At 44.6% G+C, this 12636-nt stretch overlaps 1 protein-coding gene across 1 annotated transcript in view; it reads left to right on the top strand.

Moving 5' to 3' along the window:
- The first annotated feature begins 2000 nt into the window (after positions 1-2000).
- Positions 2001-12636, top strand: part of LOC146975377 (uncharacterized) — a 47963-nt gene continuing 37327 nt past the window's right edge. The window contains exons 1-2 of the mRNA XM_085796620.1: positions 2001-2188; positions 2319-2432. Coding sequence (XP_085652746.1) covers positions 2100-2188; positions 2319-2432 — 203 coding nt within the window. The 5' untranslated portion in view covers positions 2001-2099. The remainder of the gene's footprint in view (positions 2189-2318; positions 2433-12636) is intronic.

Here is a 12636-nt window from a genome sequence, read left to right as displayed (position 1 = left end):
ACAGGTGTGAGGTACTTGTACTCCCCTTGAGTATTTCCTTGTTGTGCTACTTCCTGCTTGTACTGCAGCTCATGTACCAGACAGGTGAAGCTACTGGTCACTTTCCAGCTGCAGGTTGTAGATTAAAAACACCTGATGAGCTCAGAAACACACGATTAAAGATGAAACCACAGCATGTTTGTCCTGTGACTCTGTAGGTTCCATCAGCTCACTGACTCATGTGACGACCCCTGTATGGGTATCTGTGTGACAGTGTCTGGTGGGTGTGTCTAATAGTGCGTTCCAGGCAGGCTTTTTAACCCGTAAGTCACGACTTCAAGTCACCAGTTACGAGTTTGTAGCGTTCCAGGCGAGTTACGAACTGGGAACTGGGAGTAGATCGATCTAGTACAAATTCACAGGTGGGAAGTTACGAGTTTGACTGTACGTTCTAACGGGTAACCATAGGAACAGGTCGGAAAAACACGAGTTACGGGTTGCCTGGAACGCACCATAAGACCTGTGTTTCTCCGAGGTTGCCATGGACTGATTGCCACCTGATGTGGAGCACCTGGGCCTGATGTTCTGCAACTACTTAAAGGAGCATTATCGCAAATACAGCAGTAATAGCATAAAATAAGCTGAAATATGCAAAAGATGGGTCGGGGGGAGCCATAACTAAATTTACAAAAAAAATCGCCAACAGTATAGTGTCCGTGGGGCAAATGCAGCATTTGTCTTTGTTATGATCCAAGCCGGCCCGGCGCTTGCTGCGTTCAATTGCACTTGGAACTAGCAAATCCGACCTCCGAACCGGAAAAACGAAGGCTGCTCTCTCTGACAGCTGCCCACTTGTTTATATCTGATATGCTCCGCCTGGCTCCATCTAGTGGCCGAATTAAGAATTTGGATTTGCGATAATGCTCCTTTAAGCCCTGCCTCTGATGATCTCTTTCTCTTCCCTTGCTTCGACCGAGCAGCCCAGCCAGCTCCTTCTTTTTGTTGTTTTATTTCACATTACAACATTTGCACACATTACGCTCTCACATGCATCCACATTCACACTACTGATACCACTGACTTACACATCCCACCTGTTTGTATTGTTTACTTTGAATATTTTGTTAAATAAATTATCATTTTTGCTCCGCCGTTTGCGTCCCTCCCTATCCTTTTGTTGCAATCTCTGAGCCGGGTTGTAACACTAATTAGAATGAATGAGAAGAGGAGCAGCTGGACACTGTCTCTGTGTCCTCACCATTCATGTCTGTGGTTACACACAGCAAACACTCTGGGTTATTGATTATTGGACACAAATCATCAATATTGTTGTGGAGAATCTTTTAGAGCTGCATCAGTTGTTCAATCAACATTTTTCAAGCAGAAATTTTCAATTTTCAGCCTCAAAAACTGAAGATTTCCTTGTTTTCTCTGTTTGATTTGACTGTAAACTGAATATTTTTGTCTCTTTGATTGTTGCTGTGATAAAACAAGACATTTGAAGACGTGGCCTCAGACTGAGAGGAACTTGAACGCATCATTTGTCTGTATTTTATGACATTTGATGGAGCAGACGATGAATGGATGGACAGAGACAATAAGTGTCAGTGGCAGCTGGAGAGTGTTTTTCTCTCTTTGAATTTCCAGTGTGAGTGAAATGAGTTAATGTTGTGATAGTGGAGCTGTGAGGTGAAATAAGTCTTGGCCCAGTTGTTGTGTGTGTAATAATCAGCTGTAGCTTGTTTGATCCAGTGGTTTTCTACAGGGACGCTGTCCACACAGAGACTGTGTCACATCAACTCAGTGGATCTCAGTCCTTGTGTGTGTCAGTGGATGGAAACAGTGGTCCATGGATCATGTTGCTGGGCTGCAGCTTCATGACGCCATCTAGTGGACTGATAGTAGAAGTACAGCAGCTGATGGCAGCTTCCTCTTCCTCACTGCTGTGTGACTGCATTCAACTGACACTGATATGAAGCAGAGGAGAAGAGCCAATCAGTGGAGGAGCAGCTGGAGACATGATGGACATGTGAGCTGCTGTGCAGATGAATGATGTGTGTTTCCTCTGCAGGTGAAGCTACAAAGTGTGTGTGAGCTGATGTGGATGTGAGCTCAGCAGCATGGATCAGTGTGAGGACAGAGAGGAGGGAGCCCCTCCCTCTAAAACCACTCTGTGTGGGGGACGTCAGAGCCAGACCACAGGTCAAAGGTCAGAGTTTAAAATAGTCAGAAAGACTTTTCTCTCTAAAAGTCAGTTGTTGTGTTTATTAAAAGACTGAAGATATTTTTCATCAGTTTTTCTCCAACATGCACATTTATCAGTTGTGTTGTTGTTTCAGGATCCAGCAGCAGAGACCAGACTCTCCTGAACCCAGCTGTCTGTCTTTAAAGAGCAACATGTCAAAGGGCTTAGGTGCTGACTTTAAAGGAGGACGTGGATCAGCTGATCAGATGTAAGAGACAAAATTAAATTTCAAAGCTTTTGAGTTTCTGTTGAACGTTCTTCCTGTGGAGTCACATTTCAATGATTCTCATTAAAAACTGAGTTATAACTCAGACACACATTCAGTGAATGACTGACAGCTTCCCATACATCTTCCTTTCTGTTATTGCATCCACTGCTGACGCTACTAAATATAACAGCTGCTTTTTGTTCACTTCCTGCAGCAGTCGCTCCACTTCAGCACTAAAGTTCTTTTTATGTTTGGAGTCTGACGCTCCCTTTAGATTTTAGTTTGGGCATTTTAACTTTCTTTCTCAACTCACCTTCTCTGGCATTCTTGATTTAACAACACGTTCATGAATCTGACGTAGAGTTTGCATGTTCTCCCCGTGCATGTGTGGGTTCTCTCCAGCTTCCTCCCACAGACCAAAGACATGCAGGTTAACTGGTGACTCTAAATCACCCATAGGTGTGAATGTGTGTGTGTGTATGTTGGCCCTGTGATAGACTGGTGACCTGTCCAGGGTGAACCCCGCCTCCTGCCCAAAGTCAGCTGAGAAAGGCTCCAGCTCACCCTTGACCCTAGTGAGGATGAGCTGTATAGAAGATGAATGAACTCAAAGAGACAATGAGGAGTTTCTCCATCGGCAGAACGAAAAATTCTGTGACAATAAAAAAGTCTCATATTAATGTGGATGAATCTACGTTATCCACACTTGTTAATGGTCCATTTTCGATAAATCTATGGTTTTGTCTCGATCGTTATTTTGTTATTATTAGTGGTGGTGGAAATGCTGGGCGAGCCGACCAGCGTTTCCTTACTTTCGATTTCGCAGTGAGTCATGAGAATAACGCCGCCGAATCTCCGTTTATGGTGGGAACTACGACGGTATGTGATCGTCTTCCAACCTCTGACTTTAATTCTTGATGAATGAAAACATGAGTCTGTCTTGCGCCGGTCAAGGAATTTCACGGTGCGAGTAGAGGCTCATAAATGTAGAGTGAAAACACGTTGCTTTTCCAAAACTCCTCGTTGTCCCTTTAAAATAACTTTGCAGAGAATTCTTTTAAAAACCTAAAACTGTTAAACATGAGTTGTGTTGTTGTTTCAGGATCCAGCGGCAGAGACCAGACTCTCCTGAACCCAGCTGTCTGTCGTTAAAGAGCGATGACTCAAAGGGCTTAGGTGCTGACTTTAAAGGAGGAGGTGGATCAGCTGATCAGATGTAAGCTGTAACTGACAGTCAGACTCAGGTTATTGTAGAAAAGAACCAGTTTGTACGACGTGTTGTTGGACCAGGTCTAAAACCAAAGTGTCTCTGTCTGTTGTGAACGTCCTCAGGGGACATATAAAGTCCATTTTGTATTATCTCTCTGTCCTGATGTTGACTTGACACTGACTCCTCCACAGAGTGGACCAGGAGAGCTCAGAGGTTCCCAGTGGTCAGTCTGCCCAGCAGCATCAAACACACCTGGACTCCATATTTATGGTGAGGACATGTCCAACAGCTGCTGTTACATCTGTTGTGTTCACCATCATCTCCATGCTGCACTTTGACACCAGTGGATTGTCAGTCTGTCCAACATGGATCTGATGTTTGGCTCCATGGTTTTAGTTTGATGCTGTCACTCACAGAGTTTCTGTTCCAGCTGCTGGAGGAAAACATGGTCACTTTTGTCAAGAACGAGCTGAAGAAGATCCACAGGGCTCTGAGTCCATATTACCCAGAATGCTCAAGAAGTCAGAGGGAGGATGAGGAGGTGTTGGACGGTGACGATGAAGAGCAGAGGAGGAGCAGCAGAGAGGCATTAGTGAAGATCACAGTGAACTTCCTGAGGAGGATGAAGCAGGAGGAGCTGGCTGAGCATCTGCAGCACAGTAAGAGGATTTCTCTAAAGATTCAACATGACGGACAAATGAGACGTTCACTGACATCAACACATGGAGGGAAACATGTTCATATAGTTGTTATTTAGAGGAATTAAAATGTTATATTTTCTTATTGATCTCATTTCTTGTGTTTTCATTCAGAATATTTTGCTCCAGTTTGTGGATGTAAACTCAAATCTGTCCTGAAGAAGAAGTTCCAGTGTGTGTTTGAGGGGATCTCTAAAGCAGGAAACGCAACCCTTCTGAACCAGATCTACACAGAGCTCTACATCACAGAAGGAGGGGCTGCAGGGGTCAATGATGAACATGAGGTCAGACAGATTGAAACAGCATCCAGGAAACCAGACAGACCAGAAACAACCATCAGACAAGAAGACATCTTTAAAGCCCCACCTGGAAGAGACCGACCAATCAGAACAGTGATGACAAAGGGAGTGGCTGGCATTGGGAAAACAGTCTTAACACAGAAGTTCACTCTGGACTGGGCTGAAGACAAAGACAACCAGGACATACACTTTACATTTCCCTTCACCTTCAGAGAGCTGAATGTGCTGAAAGAGAAAAAGTTCAGCTTGGAGGAACTTGTTCATCACTTCTTCTCTGAAACCAAAGAAGCAGGAATCTGCAGGTTTGATCAGTTCCAGGTCGTCTTCATCTTTGACGGTCTGGACGAGTGTCGACTTCCTCTGGACTTCCACAACACTGAGATCCTGACTGATATGACAGAGTCCACCTCAGTCAACGTGCTGCTGACCAACCTCATCAGGGGGAACCTGCTTCCCTCTGCTCGCCTCTGGATAACCACACGACCTGCAGCAGCCAATCAGATCCCTCCGCAGTGCGTTGACATGGTGACAGAGGTCAGAGGGTTCACTGACCCACAGAAGGAGGAGTACTTCAGGAAGAGGTTCAGAGATGAGGAGCAGGCCAGAGAGATCATCTCCCACATCAAGACCTCACGAAGCCTCCACATCATGTGCCACATCCCAGTCTTCTGCTGGATCACTGCTACAGTTCTGGAGGAGCTGTTGAAGACCAGAGAGGGAGGAGAGCTGCCCAAAACCCTGACTGAGATGTACATCCACTTCCTGGTGGTTCATCTAAAACTGAAGAAGGTCAAGTATGATGGAGGAGCTGAGACAGATCCACACTGGAGTCCAGATAGCAGGAAGATGATCGAGTCTCTGGGAAAACTGTCTTTTGAGCAGCTGCAGAAAGGAAACCTGATCTTCTATAAATCAGACCTGACAGAGTGTGGCATCGATATCAGAGCAGCCTCAGTGTACTCAGGAGTGTTCACACAGATCTTTAAAGAGGAGAGAGGCCTGTACCAGGACAAGGTGTTCTGTTTCGCCCATCTGAGTGTTCAGGAGTTTCTGGCTGCTCTTCACGTCCATCTGACCTTCATCAACTCTGGACTCAACCTGATGTCACAACAACAAACAACAGGAGTCAAATCTGCAAAGACAATCTTCTACCAGAGCGCTGTGGACAAGGCCTTACAGAGTCCAAATGGACACCTGGACTTGTTCCTCCGCTTCCTCCTGGGTCTTTCACTGGAGACCAATCAGAATCTCCTACAAGGTCTGATGACACAGACAGGAAGTGACTCACGGTCCAATCAGAAAACAGTCCAGTACATCAAGAAGAAGATTGAAGATATTCCCTCTGCAGAGAGAAGCATCAACCTGTTCCACTGTCTGAATGAACTGAATGATCGTTCTCTAGTGGAGGAGATCCAACGGTCCCTGAGATCAGGACATCTTTCCACAGATAAACTGTCTCCTGCTCAATGGTCGGCTCTGGTCTTCATCTTACTGTCATCAGAAGAAGACCTGGACAAGTTTGACCTGAAGAAATATTCTGCTTCAGAGGAGGCTCTTCTAAGGCTGCTGCCAGTGGTCAAAGCCTCTAACAAAGCTCTGTAAGTGTAGAGATAGTTGGATTTATTCATCATTACATAAAAACCCTATTGTTCTAGCAACAGGTCAGATGTTAAATTCTTTTCTTTCCTCATGATCATCTATTCAGCCTGAGCAGCTGTAACCTCTCAGAGAGAAGCTGTGAAGCTCTGTCCTCAGTCCTCAACTCCCAGTCCTCTAGTCTGAGACACCTGGACCTGAGTAACAACAACCTTCTGGACTCAGGAGTGAAGCTGCTGTCTGGTGGACTGGAGAGTCCACACTGTAGACTGGAGACTCTCAGGTGAGGATCCATCCAGCTGTTTATCTGATGACACTTGAACACAGCAGCAGGTGTTGACAGCGTGTGTTGTTGTGTGTGTTCAGTCTGTCAGGATGTCTGATCACAGAGGAAGGCTGTGCTTCTCTGGTCTCAGCTCTGAGCTCCAACCCCTCCCATCTGAGAGAGCTGGACCTGAGCTACAATCATCCAGGAGCCTCAGGAGTGAAGCTGCTGTCTGCTGGGCTGGAGGATCCAGACTGGAGACTGGACTCTCTCAGGTATGGAGAGGATGCTGCAGCCACACACACTGTCTGATAGAGGAGGAGCTGGAACATTTTCTATGGCCCCGTTCACACCTGGTCACACCTGGTATCTCAGGTGATCGATGCATTGATGACATCAGATCCCATCACTCAGACCATATCCAGAGGTAGTGTAGGCCACAGTGAAGCTCCGCCCACTCCACTGACGTCCTCTGTCCCAGTCTGACTCGTCCCAACACAGTTTATACTGAAGCCAAAATCTCAGAGTGTTTCAAACATGAGCTGTGCAGCTTTCATCAGTCACAGTGATGAACTACTGGGATCAGGAGTTTCTCCTCATGATGACTTCAGTGTCTCATCATGACTGTGATTTCAGTGATGAAAGCAGCTGTTGGCAGCTGTGCTCTGAGTCTCTCCAGATGTTTGGATCAGACTTTATTCCAGAGTGTATCAAGAAACATTTCAGCTGCAGGTGGTTGAACTGCTCCTGAACCAACAGAGTGTTTGACCTGAACAGTCCCAGAGACTGTAGACACCTGTTGAGTGTGGACACACTAATAACAGCACAGCAACAAGAATCAAACCATGTCCACTGCTCAGAGACATTCGTCTCCCAGCGTCTCCAACCAAGGAGGAAATAAGAGACAGAAACCAGGCGGCACCATCAGGTCTCTGTCTGGTCAGATATTGATGATCAATAATCAGCTCAGTCTCTCTGAGATCCTGATCTTGTCCTGATGAGATGTGTTGTTGTGTTGAGGAGACAGTCAATCACAGTGTGACATCCAGATGTCCTCACTGTCCAGAGGCCTGGAGCTGTCAGTCAGAAGAAAGTGAGTGTAGTGAACAGTGTAATAATCAGTGTTTGTGGCTGAATGTGTGTGTGATCAAACAGCTGTTTTCAGACTGTGTGTGTGCTGACTCCAGATCAGATGAAGCCACAAAGTGGCTCCTTAATGAAAGTCTCCAGCAGCTGGAGCTTCACTTCCTGTCTGAGTCCATGTGCTCTGAGCTGAGCCTGGTTCTCTCTGCTCTACAGTTTCTCTGCCTCCTCTGGACTCTGACTTCAAGTCCAGTACAAATGTGTGGACAGGTTTGATGGAGCTCAGGACTGGTCCTGAGGACGGCTGCTTTATTCCACATGATGTGACTGATCACAGTGAGTCAGTGTGTTGCAGCTGATCTGTGTGAAGAGCAGAGAAGAACAGAGTCATTGATCATGAGATCCTGATCCGTCCTGTCACTGTGATCAGATGGTTTCTATTAGAGCTCTTCTTCATCCACTCACTGCTGCTGTGGCTCCTGTGGAAACCTGCTCACAGCCTCATTCTTCAGCTTCCTGGGGAGTTTTCTTCCTGTTGTGTTCACACTCAGTGTTTCTCACTAAACTCACTGTGTGTTTCACTGAGCTCTAACAAACGTGTTGAGTGTGTTTATTTCTTCATCAAACACTGAAACCATCCACTGTTCACAGCTGCACTCTTCTTCTTTGAAAAACAGCACAATATGGGACCTTTAAACATCAGATTTTCTCTTGTGAAGCAAAACACTTATCATTAAAAACAAATCACCAACATTTCCATGGTGTCTAAATGCAATTTATGTATTATCAGATTTTCTGACATTTTGACCATTTTTAAAATCTGCCTTGACAACAGCTGCCTGAACAGTGACTCCCTGAGTCGATAAATGAAGCTACACACCAGGTTTCACTTCCAATCAATTAGCTCAGTGAGGAGCTGGTTCTTGGTGCCAAAGGACGTGGGTTCGAGACCCAGCAATAGTAATGCTGATGTCATATCAAAATACCAGATGGCCTCAACTGGAAACTTAAGACAATAGTCCTGTTGGTGGTGCTACAGCAAGCATCTAAAATTTAAAACTATGAAAATGCATCATACCAAATCAACCATACCGTATTTCCTCTAATAGTAGCCGGTATCTATTTAATAGCCGGGTCTGTTATAATGGCCGGGGGCGTGGTTTACACGAACAAATAAAGGCCGGCCCCAAATACAGGCCGGGTCAATGGGAAAAAAACAAACAAACAGAAAAAACCTGAATTTCAGTCACTGTGGATGCACTGGTCTCAGGCGGCCAAACACGGATGCAGTAACCCACAAGTGCCAGCAGATGGCAGTAGCTAGATCTGAAGTGCCACATGAACCCACGCTTCAAGGAAACAGTCACTGACAACTCGACCGAAGAGAGCTTTAGCAGCATGGCGTGTCACTACCCGATTTGCGACGCTACCCGATCTGTGACAAAACTGGTCACTTGTGCTCCAGCGTTTATTAGCCTAATCCTGTCCAGCTGATCGCTGCTGTTGCGGTACCTGCTACAGTAATGTGTAAAAAAATATAATTAATTGTAGGCAGAATGAAAACTGAGCACGGTAACTGTCAAATTTGAGCACCAGCATGAAACAGAGGAAGAAATAATAGCCTCTCTCAAATATAAGCCGGTCTCCAATACAGGCCGGTTCCCCTGGGCAGCTAAAGTAAATAAAGGCCTCGGCCTCTATTAGAGGAAATACGGTATGTGCTACAGGTTCACAACTTTCATCAAACTGTAACCTTAACAACGTCTTAAAGGGGACCTATTATGTTTTTCCAGCACTTCAGACTTATAATGAACATTATGGTATCAACTATCCTGTCTTCCTATTCCCCTGTTTGTTGCACAGTGACAGAATTGCCAAAATTTGCCAAAAATAGCCCAGACCCGACCCATTGCTTCACAGCAGCTATAATCTTCTTCTTCTTTGTGCATTGTGGGATATCTGGGCTGGTCAGCTCCACCTGTTGTCTTCATCTTATTTGCTGTGACGTGTATCACTCCCGTCAGGAAGGCACGGACCATTGTTACAGATGCTTTATTCGACCACCACCATCGAACTAAGAACACACACAACACACAATTAACATGTTTCACATATACGGATGTATAACACAGTAAGAAAATTAAATACCTCGCTGGCTGCACCCCTGAGGGAATGAGTTCAGTCCACCATGAGGCCAAACTTCTTCTTTTTCTTCTTCGTCTTTCTTTGAGTGTTACAACAAAATACTTCCGTGGACTAAAGTGCCACATTAAACCAAGTCCGTTATTAAACAAATAAAATAAATAGTTTCATCTTAGGCTAAGGTATTATAAAGAAATTAAATATGCGTAAAATAAAAGGCTTTCAATAAAATATTATGCAAACATAAAATTAACGCATACAATAATAATATTTATGGCAGTTAAAACGTGTTTGTGCAGCTTGATGCCGGAATTCCATTGGATATGGAACGGCTCCGCTCCAGAACGACTCCATACTCCGCCGTCCGTCAACACCCACCAGATCCGTCCGTGATCCGCACTGTTGCGGCTCCGCCAGACAGCGGGAACATGAGATCCCACAAATTCATTCATAATTGCGCAATATAACAGGTTGTAGTCTCCATAAAGTGAACCAAAAAACCTAAAACAATTAATTTAATCCAGAGGACTAGTAGAGAAACAACTCGGTGCTAACCTGTTTGTAGCACCTTTAGTCCTAGCTTGGAGAATTAATGGATACTCACATCTCTCTAGGTTTGGTAGGAGTTGGGTGAATGACTCAAAAAGAAGAGTGGTTTGAACAGGTGATATTTTAATATTAATGGGAAAAAAATAAAAACATTCACAGCTGGGTTGTGCACTGTTACCCCAAATAAGGCGCCGCAAAATAAAAAATAAAACAAAAAAAAAGAGTCCTGGGACACTGAGCTCTCCTGCTCAGTGTTCTGGTGGTTCAATTCAGGGGGATCCAATGTGTGTGTTCTGTGTTTCAATGTCAATTAAGTTTCTTTGTTCTCAGTGTCTTTTTATTACTACTACCCGGGTAGATGAGGAGTGTGTGTGTGTCTTATCTGCTCTCAGAGTGTGAGATTCAGAGATGTTCCAGAGTTGTCGAGGTACGTAGGTTCTGCAGCTGGCCACACTGCTTCTCCAACTCTCTCTCTCTCACTCAGAATCGTTGGGCTGGGCTCGCCATCTTGATCGTCTCTTTCTCTCTGTTTCTCGGACAGTAGTTCAGACTAGCAAAGAAAAAAAACCAACCTACACACCAAGTGCATAGTTGTAAGAAACTTAATCTGATCTGTCTCTGTTTCTTATGAGATCTCATCATTTTCTCAGTTCAAACATCAAAAATATATCCCCAAGAATCAAGGAAATACATTAAAACACAATAAATGAATTATTATGAATTAAAACAATTAGTTTTAACCATAAATGTAATCAATTATTCATTAATTATCATATCAACAATAGTATTTTTAACAGACACATAGTTTATGCATCTTTTTTAACCTCTATTTATCTTTTATCATCAGTTTTTAACTATTTTAATTCACATTTTTAATATTGAACTCTTTAACATATAATTAATTACAGGTTGTATACACAAATGTGCAATTTCTTAACCAAAAATGAGATATACTACACCTAGAATGGTGCTGTTACCATTTGCAGTGGCTAATAACACAAATAAGCAGTTCGAATGGCATAAAAAACTAGAAAATTTCCTCTGGGGAAATTTTGAATGGGCCACGGGGCTACTGCCGGTTTTGCCATCTCTGTCAACATGGGAATCAAACCCACGATCTTAAGGTCAAGACAGAGCTGATCAGACATAGCTTCGTAAACCAGCCTCTCGCGGAAATGCATTTCATTTCATTTCTCAGAGAGTCTGGCCTCATCCCCCCTCTAAGTGTTTGGAGTGGGCGGCAGCTGGGCGGGAGTAGTAGCAAAGACGGTTTAATATCTTTGGTAGTAGCGTTGACAGACAACCCCATTCAGCCAATCAGCAAGTTGGTGTAGTGACGGGGCTTTGCAGTCGGTCCCTGATTGGCCAACGTGCTGTGTCAATCACAGCGGTGACGCTGATTGGCTCGGCCTTCTGAGGGTTTCAGTCCAAACGCTTAGAATGGGGATGAGGCCAGACTCTCCCTCGGAATTAAATGAAATGCATTTCCGCGAGAGGCTGGTTTACGAGGCTAGATCAGACAGACACATGATCATCTTTCTATAAGCACTGATATGGAGGAGCTGTAACCACATTAGGTTAACTGTGTGTGTGTGTGTGTGTGTGTGTAATCACATGAAGTTACCTGTGTGTTAGAGTGTGGGAGAGGAGTGCGCGCTTCCGCGCGCATTTGTATGTTACCTGTGTGTTTTGATGTGTGTGTGTGTGTCTGTAACTGTAATCACATGAAGCTGGTTCTAGAGTCTGTTTGTGTGTGTGTGTGTGTGACTGACTTGACACATGTTATGAGCTGCATCCTGTGTCAGTCTGATTTAGCTGTGTCTGTGTTTATAAACATTTAAACGAGCGCCAGGTGGATTGTTTATGAAGTTAACGAGCTATGGCCTGAGGATCAAAGAGGTTACCACGGCGATAGGGGCCCCCGCAGGCTGAGACAGACAGAAACGTGGAGAAAAAGAGCCATTTTCTGCCTCTGCACTGGTCTGGCAAAATGCTTACGGTGACAAAACGGTAACTCCTTTCAGAACAAAACACAGATCAACGTTGCTCTAAGGACTTACTGAAAAATTTGGTACGATTTGGTGTTTCTACAGTAAATATTTTGGCGACGCTGGCAGTTTTAAAACATCAGGCCGTTCTGCTTCTCTCAGAAAATCTTTGTATTGGAGTCAATGAGGAGCAGAGACAGACGTGGCCGCACTCAGAGGCTGATTCTGTCAATTCTGTAAGTCTCTCTGATATTTTGAGCACATGATGAGAGACAGAACAAGTTTGTCTTACAAATTCTGAAAAAATTATGTGTGTAGAGCAGGGGTCACCAACGTGGTGCCCGCGGGCACCTGGTAGAGGACGATCTGGGGTG

Source organism: Trachurus japonicus, chromosome 13, assembly GCF_045865225.1.
Source record: "Trachurus japonicus isolate A0001 chromosome 13, Traja_1.0".
Classification (NCBI taxonomy): domain Eukaryota; kingdom Metazoa; phylum Chordata; class Actinopteri; order Carangiformes; family Carangidae; genus Trachurus; species Trachurus japonicus.
Note: the sequence above shows the minus strand (reverse complement) of the source record. Positions and strands in the feature narration are given on the sequence as shown.